This window comes from Pipistrellus kuhlii, unplaced genomic scaffold (genome assembly GCF_014108245.1).
Source record: "Pipistrellus kuhlii isolate mPipKuh1 unplaced genomic scaffold, mPipKuh1.p scaffold_m20_p_4, whole genome shotgun sequence".
NCBI classification, from domain to species: domain Eukaryota; kingdom Metazoa; phylum Chordata; class Mammalia; order Chiroptera; family Vespertilionidae; genus Pipistrellus; species Pipistrellus kuhlii.
The window spans coordinates 56,158,473-56,174,716 of NW_023425540.1; the positions used below are offsets into that span (position 1 = coordinate 56,158,473).

At 37.0% G+C, this 16,244-nt stretch overlaps 1 protein-coding gene across 11 annotated transcripts in view; it reads right to left on the minus strand.

Annotated features, from left to right (window-relative positions):
* FBXL17 (F-box and leucine rich repeat protein 17) overlaps nucleotides 1-16,244 on the minus strand; it is a 415,427-nt gene that overhangs the window by 372,861 nt on the left and 26,322 nt on the right. For all 11 annotated transcript variants that reach the window (XR_006739799.1, XM_036410707.2, XM_036410706.2 and 8 more), the window contains one exon: nucleotides 11,627-11,758. Coding sequence is in view for 10 of the 11 variants with exons in the window: in XM_036410707.2 (XP_036266600.1) it covers nucleotides 11,627-11,758 (132 nt within the window). In the remaining variant the exon portion in view is untranslated. The remainder of the gene's footprint in view (nucleotides 1-11,626; nucleotides 11,759-16,244) is intronic.

Genomic DNA, 16,244 nt, shown 5'->3' on the forward strand with positions numbered 1-16,244 from the left:
GCATTATATTACCTGTATCTATACCAGCATTCATTTCCATGCTTTCAATATTATTTTCTATGAATAAAAGTCAATCTACTCTCTAAGCTCTATCTTTAAGCTTAACTTATATTCTCCCAAATAATATAAATAAATGTATTTAATGAAAACCTTTTTCTATTAAATTATCCAAATGATCGGTGTGCACTGAGAAAAACCAAGAAATTATACCATTATATCTTTATAAAATTATTTAATACTTTTTAAAATCATTGAAGAAATTACTGTTTTGTTTGTTTGTGCATCATATTAAATAAACTATATAAACTTCTCAAACTACAACCTTAAACACTATGCCAACTGTGCCAATTTATCATTGATAAGCAATCTTGCCCAGATGTATTTTAGATGGCAAAGATAATATGTATATACTTCTCAGACTACTTTATAAAGCAAAGAAGCATAGTCCATCACATAAAGGAAGGAGGAAACAAAAATTATCTCATTTTAAATTCATACTACATTAATTTGAAATCAAATATGTACACAAATGTGTAGGTGTGTATTTATGAGCTCTTCATTTGAAAAATCTCTTAAAAGCAGAGATTGGTACAAAAATTTATTCTATATTCCACATTCTTGTGAATGAATAAAAATGATCATAATTTGTAAAACAAGGGGGAAATCTGTTCTAATGAAAGTTAAAATGTACAAATAATATTTTGTTTTATCACTCAATATTTATAAACAATTAACCATTCTGAGCATTGAATATTCTTAGTTATAACTCATTTCCAAAGAATTAGCAAAAGTATGAAGGTAGATATAAATTTTTATTTTTATTTTACGAAGACTGCATGTTATAAATAGAAGTTGGAGGGGGAAAACAACTGTAGTCACCACGCAAATATTTTTATCTGATTTCACCAAAACTTGTGTACCAGATCAATACTAAACTACTGACCAATCTAATTAACTAAGCTACGGAGGAAAAAGATACACATCTTTCTACAAATTTGTAGCTCTGAAATTACAGGAAGAAGGAAGTCTTAAAATCAATACAAATAATGTAGGTTTTCTTTTTTTCCTCTGAGAACTTGTCATTGAGTCAATAATGCATCTAGCAATCAAATAAATTCAGTACAATCATTTTATCCCTATAAAAATGACAATGGTTGGATTAATTGAATTAGTAATGACATCTAAACTGACAAACAAAACATAAATGTTACTTGATAAGCTTAAATTTCACTTAAATCCATACCAAACTGGTAATTAATTAGATATTCCTGACCAACTACCCCCATCATCCAAAACAACAACTTTTCTAACCCATATATCAAATCCCAGAAATTGCTGCAATTGCAGCAAGCAAAAACTAAGAAAGAGCATAATTTAGAAATGAAAGGTGCACAATGCAAGGGATCAACATATATAGTATATTTAATCTAAAAATTTAAAAACAGAGAAGTTAACAGAGACACTAAATCTCACTTAAGTGTTACATTTAAATAGTATTACGTTTAAGATCAGAAACATACTTCCCTTAGATTAATTTACTAAATAATACATTAGACTATCTGCTAAGCACTACTTTTACCAGATCATCAATGATTTAAGGTTATAATTAGATGCTTGAAAGAAATTAAGTTTGGTGACTTATAAACCTCATTCCATACTACATTGAAACTTGTTTGTTTATTATCACTATCCCTAAATATATAGTGATGATAAAGTTAATATAGGCAACCTTTATTATTTTATTTAACAGAGAATGACTTCTCTAACTTCTAGATAACTAAAGTAAAAAATGTAAACACCAAATTGTTCAAGAATAGGAAGTAAAAGTCTTCTGTACTCCACTTAAGCTTCCATTCTGACTTTTAATTCACTGTACATCAAAGAAAATCAACTAGGTCTGACACATAGGACTATTCCCTTCAGTGATCAGGCAGGTGTTGAGGCCAGAAAGAGCCTATTTTCCACAGCCCTTTACCTTGTTTGATCACTGGTTACTTTTGATCTGACACTGCCCTCTCTCTAGTAATGACTTCCCCCTCATAGACCCTACCTCACATCTGTCAGGAAGAATAAAGGGCATCAAACTGAGACCTGACAACGCCTATGGGCCATGCGATGGGCTGCCAACTGAATGTTCCCCAGCTCCCACAATTTCCAATTCAGTTTCTTTTGTTCTGGTAGGTACAGGGTTAGGGTACCAATGACAGCAGAAAGGATTATGCACCAACTGTGAAACCAAGCCTTCTTGAATGTGTACCTTTTATCTTTGCTTCTTCATCTCCTTAAATGCTGCAAACTTCATGGTGGTTACTATGAAATACATATTCAACAAGTGCAACAGAAAATTTGTTTAAATCCTTTTCCAGGAGAAAACAAAGGACACAATGTATTGTAACTCAACTATAAAGCTTTAAGAAAGAAGTTCCAAACCCATGATGTGAGATTAGGAAAGGCCAGTCGTCAAAGAGCAAGTTAATAGTAAATGAAACCACAAAAATTTTACGAGCACCACTATTTAGTGGGTATTGCCTTACACTGCTTAAAATGGAAAGGTCCCCTAAAACAATGCACACATTCACAAGAGATAGTCATTCCAATTGTCAAATTACAGATTCTTATACTAATTTAGTGTGAGAATAAGTTAGTACTGAAAAATTGACCTAGTCTTTTTTAAATAATGTGATAAGTATATGTAACCTTTAAAAAAAAAAAAAAAAAAGACATTAATAATCATTTTTAAATGCTTAAAAATATAAAAATCTGGTCAAATACGTTTAGGAATCATTTTAATCATAATATTTAAAGTGTTATTAAAATATTGCGTGGGTTCTTAAATATTCATCTATTAATAAACCTAACCCAAACACACACATGCACAATGAAGGATGGCTCATTATTCAATAAGGGATTTGTAGGAAGCTGCAATAAAGGGATTTGCAAGAAGCTGGTTTAACAGCCTTTTAAAATCACTTTCAAGGTTAAGCCACTATCTTTTTTTTATTTTTTTTTTAAGAAATAAAACTTTTCTTAACTTTTTAAAAGTAGGGTCAGAAGAGGAAGTACATGACCAGTAATATATGCATGCATATTTAACGTACCTTTAATACTACAATGAATAAAAAATAAATAACCTTGGACATATACACATACAGAACCTCAAAAGTAGGATAAGCATTAAAGTAGATTACATGTTGATTCCAATAAGTGAAGGAAGTTTCAGCAACAGCTGAAAAAAGGTATGCCTTGCTAGAAAGAAAGGGGAAAGGCACACAGGTATGAAGAATTAACCTGTGACACTGGGCAAATGCATCACTAGATTGAAAATGATTTACCTCTGTGTGAAAGACTATATGTGACAAATCTCCTATTCCTATACAGATCAACAATCAGTAATTACATTCTTGATTTTGTCATCTAAAAATATTATCCTATAAAATATACTTGAAAAAAATTGATTGTTTCAAATGGACTTTAATATAGATGATTCCTATGTACTTGGACTTGATGGAAGAAAGCCATCTAAGTATACTAGAAAAAAAATCACTTCCATATTGAAAAAAAAACACACACAAATTAATCCAATGTTAAACAATAAAGTTGGCTGAACCAACATGTGACTAATTTTTTTTCCTTAAATTTTTCAAATGACAGTCTTCTAAGAAAATGAAAAAACTAACAGCATTATTCTAACAAGATACCTGTTTATGCTTCTTTTTAGTCTTTCTATAATTTTTTATTCTATAAAACTATTAGAACATATTAAAGAACAAAAATAGATAAAATAAATGAAACTAATTTATGCAATTAATAACTTTATGCAAAGTAACTTTAAAAACACTTGTAAGTGTAATTTCTGTATGACATAATACTCTCAAAAATGCAATTTCAATGTTCTAACAAAATTTTAGGTGAGATCTGCTTAGTGCACTTTTTTGGTACCAAGCAACCAAGGTATGTATCAAATAGTATGATTAACAATCTCTTTCTAAACTGCAACAATAAAAGCAAGCTCTTCTAAGCAAACTCAACCATAGAGGCAAGCAACTTGTTAAGTTTCATCTTTTCAAGAATCAGGTTATTAAATGTATGACAAAAGAAAAGGACCACGATTCTTAGTAGTCATTAGAGTTTGGTAGAATTTTTAATGTTTGACAAAAAAAAATATTTAGCTGAGCTTGAAGGTACGAACACATATTGGAAGAAAGCAAAACGATAAGAGAACATGAAAAGGAAATAATACAAATTAAAAATGAAATGAGAAGCCCCATATGGTTTGGCTCAGTGGTTAGAGCATAGATCTGCAAAGTGAAGGGTCCTAGGTTCAATTCCGGTCAAGGGCACATGCTCAGGTTTCAGGCTTCATCCCCAGTAGGGGGCGTGCAGGAGGCAGCCATTCAATGATGCTCTCTCATTATTGATGTTTCTCTCTCTCTCTCTCCCTCTCCCTTCCTCTCTGAAATCAATAAAAATATATTTTTTTAAAAATAAAATGAGAATAGCAACTAGTAGTTGCTTCTAAAAGGATAAAGTAAGCCTGGACCCTTCTTGCTCAGTTCGATTCCTCGTCAGGGCACATGCCACTGTTGCGGGCTCAATCCCCAGGAGGGGCATGCAGGAGGCAGCCAATCAATGATTCTCTCTCATCACCGATGTTTCTATCGCTCTCCCTTCCTCTCTGAAATCAATAACAATATACTTAATACTAAAAGGATAAAGTAAGATGACATTGGATGCAAAACAACAAAGACAGTTTATCTCTTTCCTAATTCAAGAAGAAACAAACAAACAAAATGTGAATAATTGCCAATGTTTGTGCAATGGGCATAAGAGTGTTATTATTTTTTCTAGTATTCTGTATTTTCCCTAGTTTCTCAAAATTTTTTAAAAAATAACTTAAAAACCCAAAAATATAATCATGCTTCACATTTGGTGAAATCCCATGTTATGATCCCCATTACTTAAAGACTTAATTCCTTAGCATAAGTCTCTGGAAACTTAACAACCTGGTCACTACCTTCCTTTACAGACCCAAATATTAACATTTCTCTGACCCACGCTGCCTGCAAGCTAATCTTATTGTTACATGTACTTCTTATTAAACATTCCATATATTTTCCTGATGCCTGTCTCTGTTAATGCTGTTTCTCCCAATTGCTATCACTTTTCCCCAGAAAATGTTTGCTTCACAATCATCATATCGCTATATATCATTCAAGACCCAGTTCAAATGTCACCTACTATTTATAGAATTACCTATTCCTCCCTTACCTCTCACACAAGTAACTATTTTTATGATTGGCACTTCCATAGCACTTTAGCCTAGGCCAAAATCACCTCTCTTCGGCAGTGTGACTCTTTTTTAATTTCTCAACACCTCTCATATGTGCTTGGCACATAGTAGGTATTCAAATGTTAACTAAACTGAATGAACATTTGAAATACAGTAAAATTTTCTGTTAGATATGCTGGACAAAAAATGAAATGGTATTAGCATCTGAATCCAAATTTCACAAAACATATAAAATGCTATGACTTTGCAAAGTAAAAATTTTTACATAAAGAGTGTAATTCTACTATTAAGTTAATTATGTCCATATTTGTACAAGATTAAGATCAATATTAAGCACTATCTTGAAGAGTTTTCTCCTTTGATAATTTTACTAATTTTCCCAGAAAAGATTTTAATATATCTCCACTGGTACTTACAGCTTCCCCTGAAATCAGTTGTCATCCTAGCAAAAAGATGATCTGCTCATGGCAATAATTAACTTTTTCCTTTGATGTCTCACACTACCTGTCAGTGTCTTAAAGGGAGATAATGCCTTTTGGAAATTACTGCTTGGTTCAAAGACATATGGATCAGCCCCATCTGTAATGTATCCATGCAAAGCAAAGGGGCTTCGGGACAAAGGTTTGGGAATCTAACAGCTCTGGGTTAAAATCTTAACTTTGACATTTAGGTGTTATTATGTAACCTCTCTAAGCCTCAATTTACTCATCTGTAAAATGGAATAAAAATAAGCTACTGCTTATAGTAATTGTGAGGATTAATTATTTACAATTGCATAGTGCCTGGTACATTATAAATACTCAATAAAAGGTAACTACTAGTAACTATTTTTTTAAATCAACAAATGACAGCAAGATCCAGAAATGCAGTATACAATAAAATGCAGTCAGTATCTTTAGGTCCCCTTCTTTAAAATGCCACGTTCATGCATCACTGCTCACTGGGAACTACACTCTGTGTGCAAGTAAATACCTCATTCGTTAAGAAGGTAAAGGGCACCATGGCTGGAGTGGCTCAGGTGGTTGGGCACTGTCCCATGCACCAAAAGGCTGCTGGTTCAATTCCTAGGTTATGAGCTCAATCCCCTGTGTGCAGGAGTCAGCTGATCAATGTATTGCTCTCCCTCTCCCTACCCATCTCTCTAAAACTCAATAAAAAATATTTCCAAAAAACATAAGGGAAGAGGCAATGAAGGTGAATAACTACTCTGGGAGGCTTAGGAGGCTGAAGTGAAAGTAGAATTCCTCACAAATATAAATTATTTATGTATGAGATTACAAGTAAACTTACCTCACAAGGAATACCTGAGAAGTAAGATAGCAGTACAGGGGAGAACTGAGGGGAGGAGAGGACTAAATCCTTTACTATGTGAACTGTGAGTGGAAAAGTAAAGGAATGAAGAAACACATATAATACTGAGTTAACTACTACTATTTAGGCTTTGATATAAATGTTTACCTTACATAGCCCAGCTGATGGTAAAATGGCCACCAGCCTATTTACTTTGCTGCTGCAAGAGCCTCGAATCAAAGCAAGCAGCAAAAAATCATTAAATTGCAGGGAAGCTAATGGGTGAAATAAGAACATAGTAGTGATGTTAGGCGCTGACAAGGCCCAATTCAAGAAATTGGGTAGACTCCAGAAAGTAAACTCTGGTAGGGAGAGGAAGAAAAGTAACCCTTATTGAAGATGTCCTATGTTTGGGACCATGAAACATATTTGGTACTTTTCCTCTTAATTTCATTTACTCTGATCCTCACAAGAGCATGTGTATAGTGGTATTATATCCTTTCTGCAAACAAGGAAAAGAATGTAAAAATTTAAGATAACCCAAATCAAATGAGTGAGAAACTGCAGGATCGAGTAATGAACTGAGCTCAGTTTGATTCAAATAAAGCTTTTGCCTCAATTATTCCTCTGATGCTTCCAACCTGGAAGGAAGCCTGGAGCTGACTTTAGATCCTATGCCATCTGTATAAGCCTCCAAAGGATAATAAAATTAAAAACAATAAAAAACAATGTTACAAATAATGTTACAGCCAAGGGACTCTAGGAGATGTCACAGAATTATAACACTAGTAAAAACAATTCACCAGAAGGTTGAAATAAAATAAAAGGTCACAATTAACTTTCAGGAAAATCAAATTTTAACCAAGAAACATTTCCCTAAAACTTTCTAAAATCTACTCATAATACAGGACTAATTTCTTGATAATTCAGAAATCTACACTAGTTCCCAACTTATAATAACTCTACAAAGCAGAAAATATTTTTAAAAACAATAACAAATACCATAACACAGATAATCTAGTATCAAATATGATCATGGGACTCAGAATAGAAGCTATTTTCATAATAATTCATAAAATCCTAAGTACTTTAAAACATCAGATTGGATAACAAATGACAGACAATCTATCTGGCCCCATTATTTTACAACTGAGTAAAAAGCTGGCCCAAGAGCTCCTCTGTTCAAAAAGGAGAGAAGCAGAACTTAGAACAAAGAAAGAAGCAGAGAGAATACTAGTATACTTAATAAGGTTCCTAGGTCATCGATAACTATACACATAAACTAAACACACCTTTTAAATAATTTTGGAGCAAGTATTGCACAGGAGTGATATGAAAGCTATTGCCAGAAACAGGGAAATTATGTAAATAATATACTAGACCCTCACTATAGTTGTATTCCTCACATCTACTAGTATTTCTAGATCCTATACAAGTGTTTTATAGTGAATGCAAAATACATCCATGTAGGAAGGAACCTGGCACTCGTGTAACTCAAAAATGACTAAAACAGAAACTCATTCTCTTTTGAAAAGATTTTATTTTATTTTAAAAGATTTTAGATGTAAATCCTCAACTCTTTGCATTACCATGATTCATTAATCTTAAAATGTCAAGTCATTGTCCTCAATTTTCATCTGAACAAAAGTTTTCCCTTTGGTAATACAGGTATCCTTCCCCTATTCTAAAGTTTATCTTACTTAAACCAGTGCCACAAATAAGGATATTTTAATATCTTGCTACTTCGTGTAAAATAGAAAGTGCACCTTTTAACATTCTAGCTGCACCTAATAATTCAAATTACTGCAATAAAAAAATTACTATTAAAACCACCTAAAGAACAAAAATTAAAAATACACCATAATATCTGTACAAATTGTGTAAAAAGCATTGCATCTTTATAGCTATGCCAAGGACACAAAAAGCTGTCACTGAAATACACAAAGGTAATGCTGCCACCTAAAGGCCAAGATATAACATGGGAGAAAAGTATACTCAAGTCAAATACTGCCAATGTATAAAACAACCAATTGGATATTTATAAGTCAACGAAGTTTATGTTTAAACAAAAACACTATGATATGATGCTACATAGCATAGATGCTACATAGACTGCACAATAAAGCTTTAAAACTCCTTTGAGAGAATTTAATAAGAGTTATTAGGAAAATAACTTGGCTGATTATTATCTGCACAGATTAAATTCTGCTGGCATCCTTACAGACATAGTATTCTCCTAAATATTTCTATTAGTTGTGAATTTAAAATATTTGTCCTATTTAACTATATAATACTGAGTTAACTATTACTATGTCTATATTTCCTACTTGTAATAAAATATGCAATATCAATTATATAACTGCACATATAAATATTATTTGCCTTTAACCAGACCACTATTATTTCTACTTACCCCGTTTTAAATATTCATTGTTAAGTGACTAATAATAACACTTATCAGAGTTAAACAATCCAACTACTTAAAATTGTACTTTTGCAAATAATTCAAATATTTCTCCTTATTTCATAAATTCCCAAAACACAAAGCAAAGTTCCTATGGGAAGTCAGTTATCAATAATGCAACTGTCCAATATAAGAGTTCAAATTATCTAAATTTTTCTTTCTATGAATCTTAAATTGGAAAAAAAAAATTTATTAAACTGAACTTTAATATCTGGTGAAATTACTTCAGTTTCAATAAAATCAAATATTTACTAAATAACCCTATGTACAAAACTGATTCCCTTGGCATTCAAATACAAAACAACTTTTTAATGGCACACAATACTAGGAAAAATCTAAGTTGAATATAACTAGAACCTTCAAAACATATACAGTTATAAAAAATACTAGAGGCCTGAATTCATGCACCAATGGGTCCGTCAACCTGGCCTGAAGGATCAGGCCGAAACCGGCTTTCCATCATCCCCCAAGGGCTCCCAGATTGTGAGAGGGGCAGGCCAAGGGACCCCACTGGTGCATGATGAGGGCCAGAGATGGCTGCAGGAGGTTGGCCAGCTGGAGAGGGGCATGGGAGGGCTCCAGGGTATGTACAGCCTGTCTCACTCAGACCTGATCAGCAGGACCCCAGCAGTAAGCTAACCTACCAGAGTGTCTGCCCCCTGATGGTCAGTGCATGTCACAGCAACTGGGAGACTGGTTGACTGTCTGGCCCCTGGTGGCCAGTGCACATCATAGCGGGCAGTTGAGCAGCCTTAGCATATCATTAGCATATTACACTTTGATTGGTTGAACAGCTGACTCATCAACAGGGCACTTAGGCTTTTATTATATAAGGTATACAATTAATTCCTTTGGAAAACCACTGACTAAAATTTTAATGTGTCAAAAAAAATGTTTTTTGTGTTTAATCAACAAGAAAACAAGTATTATTCACTCAACTAATTGCTCCCATTATGTGATAAATACAAAAATTTTAAGTTGAAATTACCATCCTTTAATTTATCTTGACTGTAAAGTGGAAACCAGCAGACAACAAATATAGTCATAACCTCATAAAACTACTACTTTTTCAGGTGTCAGTTTGTACTACACAATTTTAGAACATTATGTCATTTAATCTGCAAAGCCACAATGATCAAAAAGACAGTTATTAACCTCATTTGCAAATGAGGCTCAGAGAGCTTAAGTAACTTTTCCAGAGTCACAAAGAAAGTAAGTGAATATCAGGATTCAAAACTTCAATTTCTCTAACCCAGAAGACATATTCTCTCTACAAGATCAAACTGCCTCAGTGGTAATTATTATTAAGTTTAAACTAAATGTACTAAAGAGTGAAATATTTTTACCATATAATTTCAGAGAAAAATATAATTGTATGTAGTAATAAAAGCATTTACTTTTAATTCATAGTGTTTCAATATTTCTAACTAGAATCTTTTTAAATAGCACTGTCTTATCTGATGCTTCTGGAAACCTTTCAAACTTACATTAATATATAAGATGAATTTATCAAATTTTATAAACTAACTCAATGGGGCAACACAAAGATCTCTTTATTTTTGGGGGGGACAATTAAAAAGCAAATCTTCTTTGAAAATATTCTATATATTCAAGGCCACCTTGCCTATTTTAAAGGGCACCTTTTCTCAGCATTGAAAATTCTACTAGTACCTCCCTAGGGATAACTTTTTCTGTTAACTTGTAATGTATATCTATTCAATCAAAATTAAGTGGATCTGAAATATTATTCAGTCCTAAAAAAGAAATGAAGCTCTGTCACATGCTACAGAGATGAACCATGAAATCATTATGCTTAGTGAAAGAAGCCAGACACACACACAAAAAAACATGTGATTCTATTTACATGAGATGGCAAATCCACAGGGAACAGAAAGTAGACTGCCAGTTGCTAGGGGTGAAGGAAGTGGGGAGTGAGTAATGATAGCTAATGAGCATAGGGTTTCCTTTATGGGTGATGAAAATATTCTAGAACTGGTGAAGATGATTGCACAATAAAATCACTGACTTAATACACTTTAAAAAGGTGAATTTTATGATATCTGAACTATATCTCAATAAAAGAAAACTAAATGGCTTTAAATATATTTCGTACAATACATTAAGGGTGAATAAGTTATACATGTGTGTTTAAAATATAAAATTTATGTAATTGCCAAGATTATTTACCTCAATTCACTGAATCCCATTTTTATTATATTTAGTGAAAGACTCTATAAGTGTACATCTTCCTGATTATTAAAAAATCCCAAATATCCTGAATTATTAGAATCTCTAGGAAAATCAGAAGAAACTACAACCACATACTTAAGTTTGACGACTAAACTTTAATTTTTCCAATATACCCGAGTGGTCGACTGTCATGCAAGTGCCAACTTGAAGCACCTATACAGTTAGAGGATCAATCTGAAAAATCATTGTTTTGAGACAAATCTTGCTTTTAGGTAATATTTGCCTTAAACGACCAAAAAAATAGCAAGTAGAAGAAAATTTATAAGCTAAGTTCTAAGGAATTCAAAGGTAAGAAACAAAATAAAAAATACAAAAATTATATAAGTACTTACTAATTTGTTTTCCTGCATGTATATTCTTTGCAATTTCAGACAGCCCTTAGCTATGACGATCATGCCTTCATCTGAGATCTTGTAACACTGGCCGAAATGAATATCTTTGAGTTCTCTGCATTTTGAGCCCAGCTGTAAACAAAAAGAGTTGGCTAAATGCTTAGAAAATAACAAAGGTAACATATTTCTAGAAATACCAAAGTTAAATAATTGTTTATAAACTACTTTTAAAATAAAAAACAAGTAACCTATAATTTAAAACAGCCTTTCCACCTTCTAATCTACTTTCTTGCTTCAACTACTATATGCCCTCCTAAGTGCCTAGAGTGCTTAACACTTCAAATTCAAATCCTTATTTCTCTTGAGTCTTCTATCAGTTATAGTGTTACAGGGAGTGGGACATCAGATAAAGGAATAAAACAAAGGTCCAGTCCACAGATGCTAGGGGGATGAGGGCATCTGGTAGGTGGTGAGGGTGGCCGGAGAGTGGTCAATTGGGGGAGGGGGAGGAGACATATATGTAATACTATATGTAATACTTTAAACAATAAAGAATTTAAAATAATTTTTTAAATATATTTTATTGATTTTTTTTACAGAGAGGAAGAGAGAGGGATAGAGAGTTAGAAACATCGATGAGAGAGAAACATCGATCAGCTGCCTCCTGCACACCCCCTACTGGGGACGCGCCCACAACCAAGGCACATGCCCTTGACCGGAACCAAACCGGGGACCCTTCAGTCCACAGGCCGACGCTCTATCCACTGAGCCAAACCGGTTTCGGCTTAAAATAAATTTTTTTTTAAAAGTTCCAGTAAGTCAAGCAAAGTACCAGTGAGTCCAAGAATGTAATTCATGAGATTCTAGTTCTACTTTTGATTACCTCAAACAATTATTTCTCTCCTTCGGCTCAATTACTCTATGAAAAAGAAAAAAGGCTGAATGTGCTATACTAATACTCTAGTTAGGACTAGTGATTTCCTGAATGAAATCCCAACTGTACCTTAAATAATTAATGAACAAGCACAATGATCCCTTTTAAAAACATTAAGTATCACCAAAGAACAAATTAAATGTATTTTCAAAATCTACAGTGGATATTTTCATCAAAACAATCAGAAACATACTTTAATAACAAGCTATATATCATAAATTAACAAAAATGTTACGTAAAAACAATAAAACCCAGTGTAGCAAGGATTCAAAGTATACTAATAACCACTGTTAAGAGTGTAAATTAGTAATAAAAATTTTCCTAGAGGAGTACTTACCATAAATTTTAAAAATGCTAAAATGGGCCTTAAAAACACATGACTTTCTAAATATACTAAAGGCCCGGTGCACAAAATTCATGCATAGAGCAGGGGGAGAGGGGTTCCTCAGCCCAAGCTGCACCTTCTCTAATCTGGCACCCCTCGAGAGATGTTTAACTACCTGTTGGCCCAATCCCGGTAAGATCGGGCCTAAACAGGCAGTCAGACATTCCACTCACAATCCAGGACTACTGGCTTCCAACTGCTTGCCTGCCTGCCTTCCTGATTGCCCCTATCCACTTCTGCCTGCCAGCCTGATTGATGCCTAACTGTTCCCCTGCCAGCCTGATTGCCCCTAATTGCCCTCTCCTGCAGGCCTGGTCACCCCTAACAGCCTTCCCCTGAAGGCCTGGTCCCCCCCCAACTGTTCTACCCTGCAGGTCTGGGCCCCCCCACAACTGCCCTTCCTTGTAGGCCGGTCGCCCCCAACTTCCCTCCTATGGAAGCTTGGTCACCCCTAACTGCCCTCTTCTGCAGGCTTGATTGCCCCCAACTGCCTTCCCTTGCAGGCCTGGTCCCTCCAAACTGCCCTCCCCTGCTGGCCATCTTGTGGAAGCCATCTTGTGTCCACATGGGGCAGCCATCTTGTGTGCTGGAGTGATGGCCAATTTGCATATTACTTTTTATTAGATAGGATAGAGGGCAGCTGCATGGGTGGGGGCTGGCTGGTTTGCCCTGAAAGGTGCCCCAGATCAGAGTGGGGGGTGGCCTGGGCGAGGGGCCTGTGGTGGTTTGCAGGCTGGCCACACACACCCAGCGACCCAAATGGAGACCCTGGTATCTGGGATTTATTTATCTTCTAGAATTGAAACTTTGTAGCCTTGATCGGAGGCCAGGAAAGGCCAGGGCAGGCAGAAAGTTTGGCTTCCTCCATCGCCAGGGGAAACCCAAGCCTCCTGTTCTCTCCAGCTCCATGGCTGCTGCCATTTTTGTTGGGATTTATTTATCTTTTATAATTGAAACTTTGTAGCCTTGAGCAGAGGCCAAGGCAGGCCAGGAAGCTTGGCTTACTCCATCAGTGGGGGAAACCCAAGCCTCCTGCTCTCTCCAGCTACATGGCTGCTGCCATTTTTGTTTGGATTTATTTATCTTCTATAATTGAAACTTTGTAGCCTTGAGTAGAGGAGTAGGCCAGCCAGGGTGTGCGGGAAGCTTGGCTTCCTCCATTGCCAAGGAAACCCAAGCCTTCTGCTCGCTCTGTGGCCACAGCCATCTTGGTTGGTTTAATTTGCATACTTGCTTCTGATTAGCCGATGGGTGTGGTTTGTGGGTGTAGCATAGTTATGGTCAATTTGCATAACATTTTTATTAGATAAGATACTAAAAAATTAACTAAAAAGAAATGGATAATTGTATAGATATATAGTAAAGTAAGCATATCAAAATGTTAAGATGGTGGCCACCCAACTGCTCCAGGCACGGAGTGGCCAGGCAGGGCAGGATGCCTGCTATGAGAGGAAGAGCAGGGGTCGAAGGAATCTACAGGAGTGACTCTCTGGCCACAGCAAAGACAAAGATGGCAGATGCTAGCTGGAGTCTGCAGTGAAGATGAAGAAGGCAGACTCTGACCAGAGTCTGCAGCAAAGGTGGTAGCCTCTGGCCAGAGCAAAGGCCTGGGTTCCAGGTGCCAGAGGTAAACCAGTGCTGGAAGCCAAGGGAAGGAAGGCCTATTGCATGAATCTCTTTGTGCAACTGCCCTCTAGGAAATAGATAAAAGCCCAGAAACCATCACGGCAGAATGACCAGTTGCTATGATGTATGGGCCACAGGGACCACCAGCAGCGCAGCTGCCATGCCCAAAGGTCCAGGGCCAGTTGCACGGCCACTGCTAAGGCACTGGTAAAGAAGAACGTGAAGGTGGCCAGCATGAGCATGCAGCTTGAGATGAAGGGTCTGTGGAACAAATTCAATCAACTGGGCACCAAGATGACATCACCAAGGCTGGCAGGTCAAGGGGCCCCTCTCCCTGCTGTGACCACCCCCCCTTCACGTGCCACATGGTGGCAGTCTCGGGCAGTGGGCTTTAGCCCAATCCATATGCGTGAGACTGAGAAATGGGTGAGAGTCACGGCCTGGCCACCTGTGAGTCCCTTGTGGTGTGGGCCAGCTCCTTCACTCTCCAAGTCCCAGCTCTAGCAACAGCCGCCTAGCACTCCGGGCAAGAGGGTACTGCTTGGGATGCCAGGAAGGTGGTGGAGAGAAACCTTGTGGACCTCTGCCTGACCAGCAGCCCAGGACCCATCACCACCACAAATGGACCGGCTCAGAGCACACTGAGCTTGGGGAGAAGGCAGCTGCCTGTGAGGGGACTTGCCACCAGCCGGCCCCCAGTGGATCCCACCTCAGAGGAAACTCGGTCTTTGGTTCCTTAGTTCAGTCTTTCCTGGCTAAAGAGGAGCAGCTGGGCACATTTTAGGGGAGAATTAAGACTCTAAAACAGTGTGTTCTGTTCCGTAGAGATTGTTACCCGGTTGTCTTGGGTCTAAATTCCCGGTGATTGTGGGGCCTGGCTCTGCCACTGGGGCCCACGTCTTCCAATTGGCCTGCATTTGTTGTAAGGGCCCGAAGAGAAGAAGGGGAACAAGTTTTTTGATGCAGTGAATTTGAGCAACAGACAAAGGCTAGTGCCAGGCTGTGTCTAATGTACACACAGAGACACCAGCTCTGATTCCACCTGGCCAAAGGGAGCTCAGGGCCTGTTTGCAGAGCCTTCTGGTGGTTCCTGGTTCCTTGCTGAGACCGTCCTCCCTGAAAAGCCTGGGGACATGCTCAGCTCCAGCTCAGTGGGTCTCCTCCAGGCCCCTCCCTCCAATTAGCCCCCCACCCAGATGGGGGCAGGGTTGGCCAACTGCCCGTGGTTCCTCTCCCGTCCCCTCCCCTCCCCCACCATCCCCACCTCTGATTGGGCCTCCCACCCCAATCAGGGGCGGGGCCAGCTGGCCAACCTCTGGCAGTCCCTCTCCCTGGCCGGCCCAGCCCAATCAGCAGTGATGGGGGTGAGCCGGCCAGACCTCACCTTTGCACCAATTTGTGCACCAGACCTCTAGTTAAGACTATAAAAAACTAAAGTGAAGGGGACATTCGTTAATTTCAATAAAAACAAAATTCTAGAGAGAAAAAGGTCCATTTCATAATTGTAAAATGTACACCGTGAATACTTATTTAACCAAAACTATAATGGGAAGATGAGAAGGAAGGATGAGTGAGCTAAACCCTCCACTCTCACAGCAAGACATCAGTACAGATGTTCTAAAAGGAATAAAGCAAGAACTGCCCACAGGAAGCAAGCAACCTCCACTTCGACA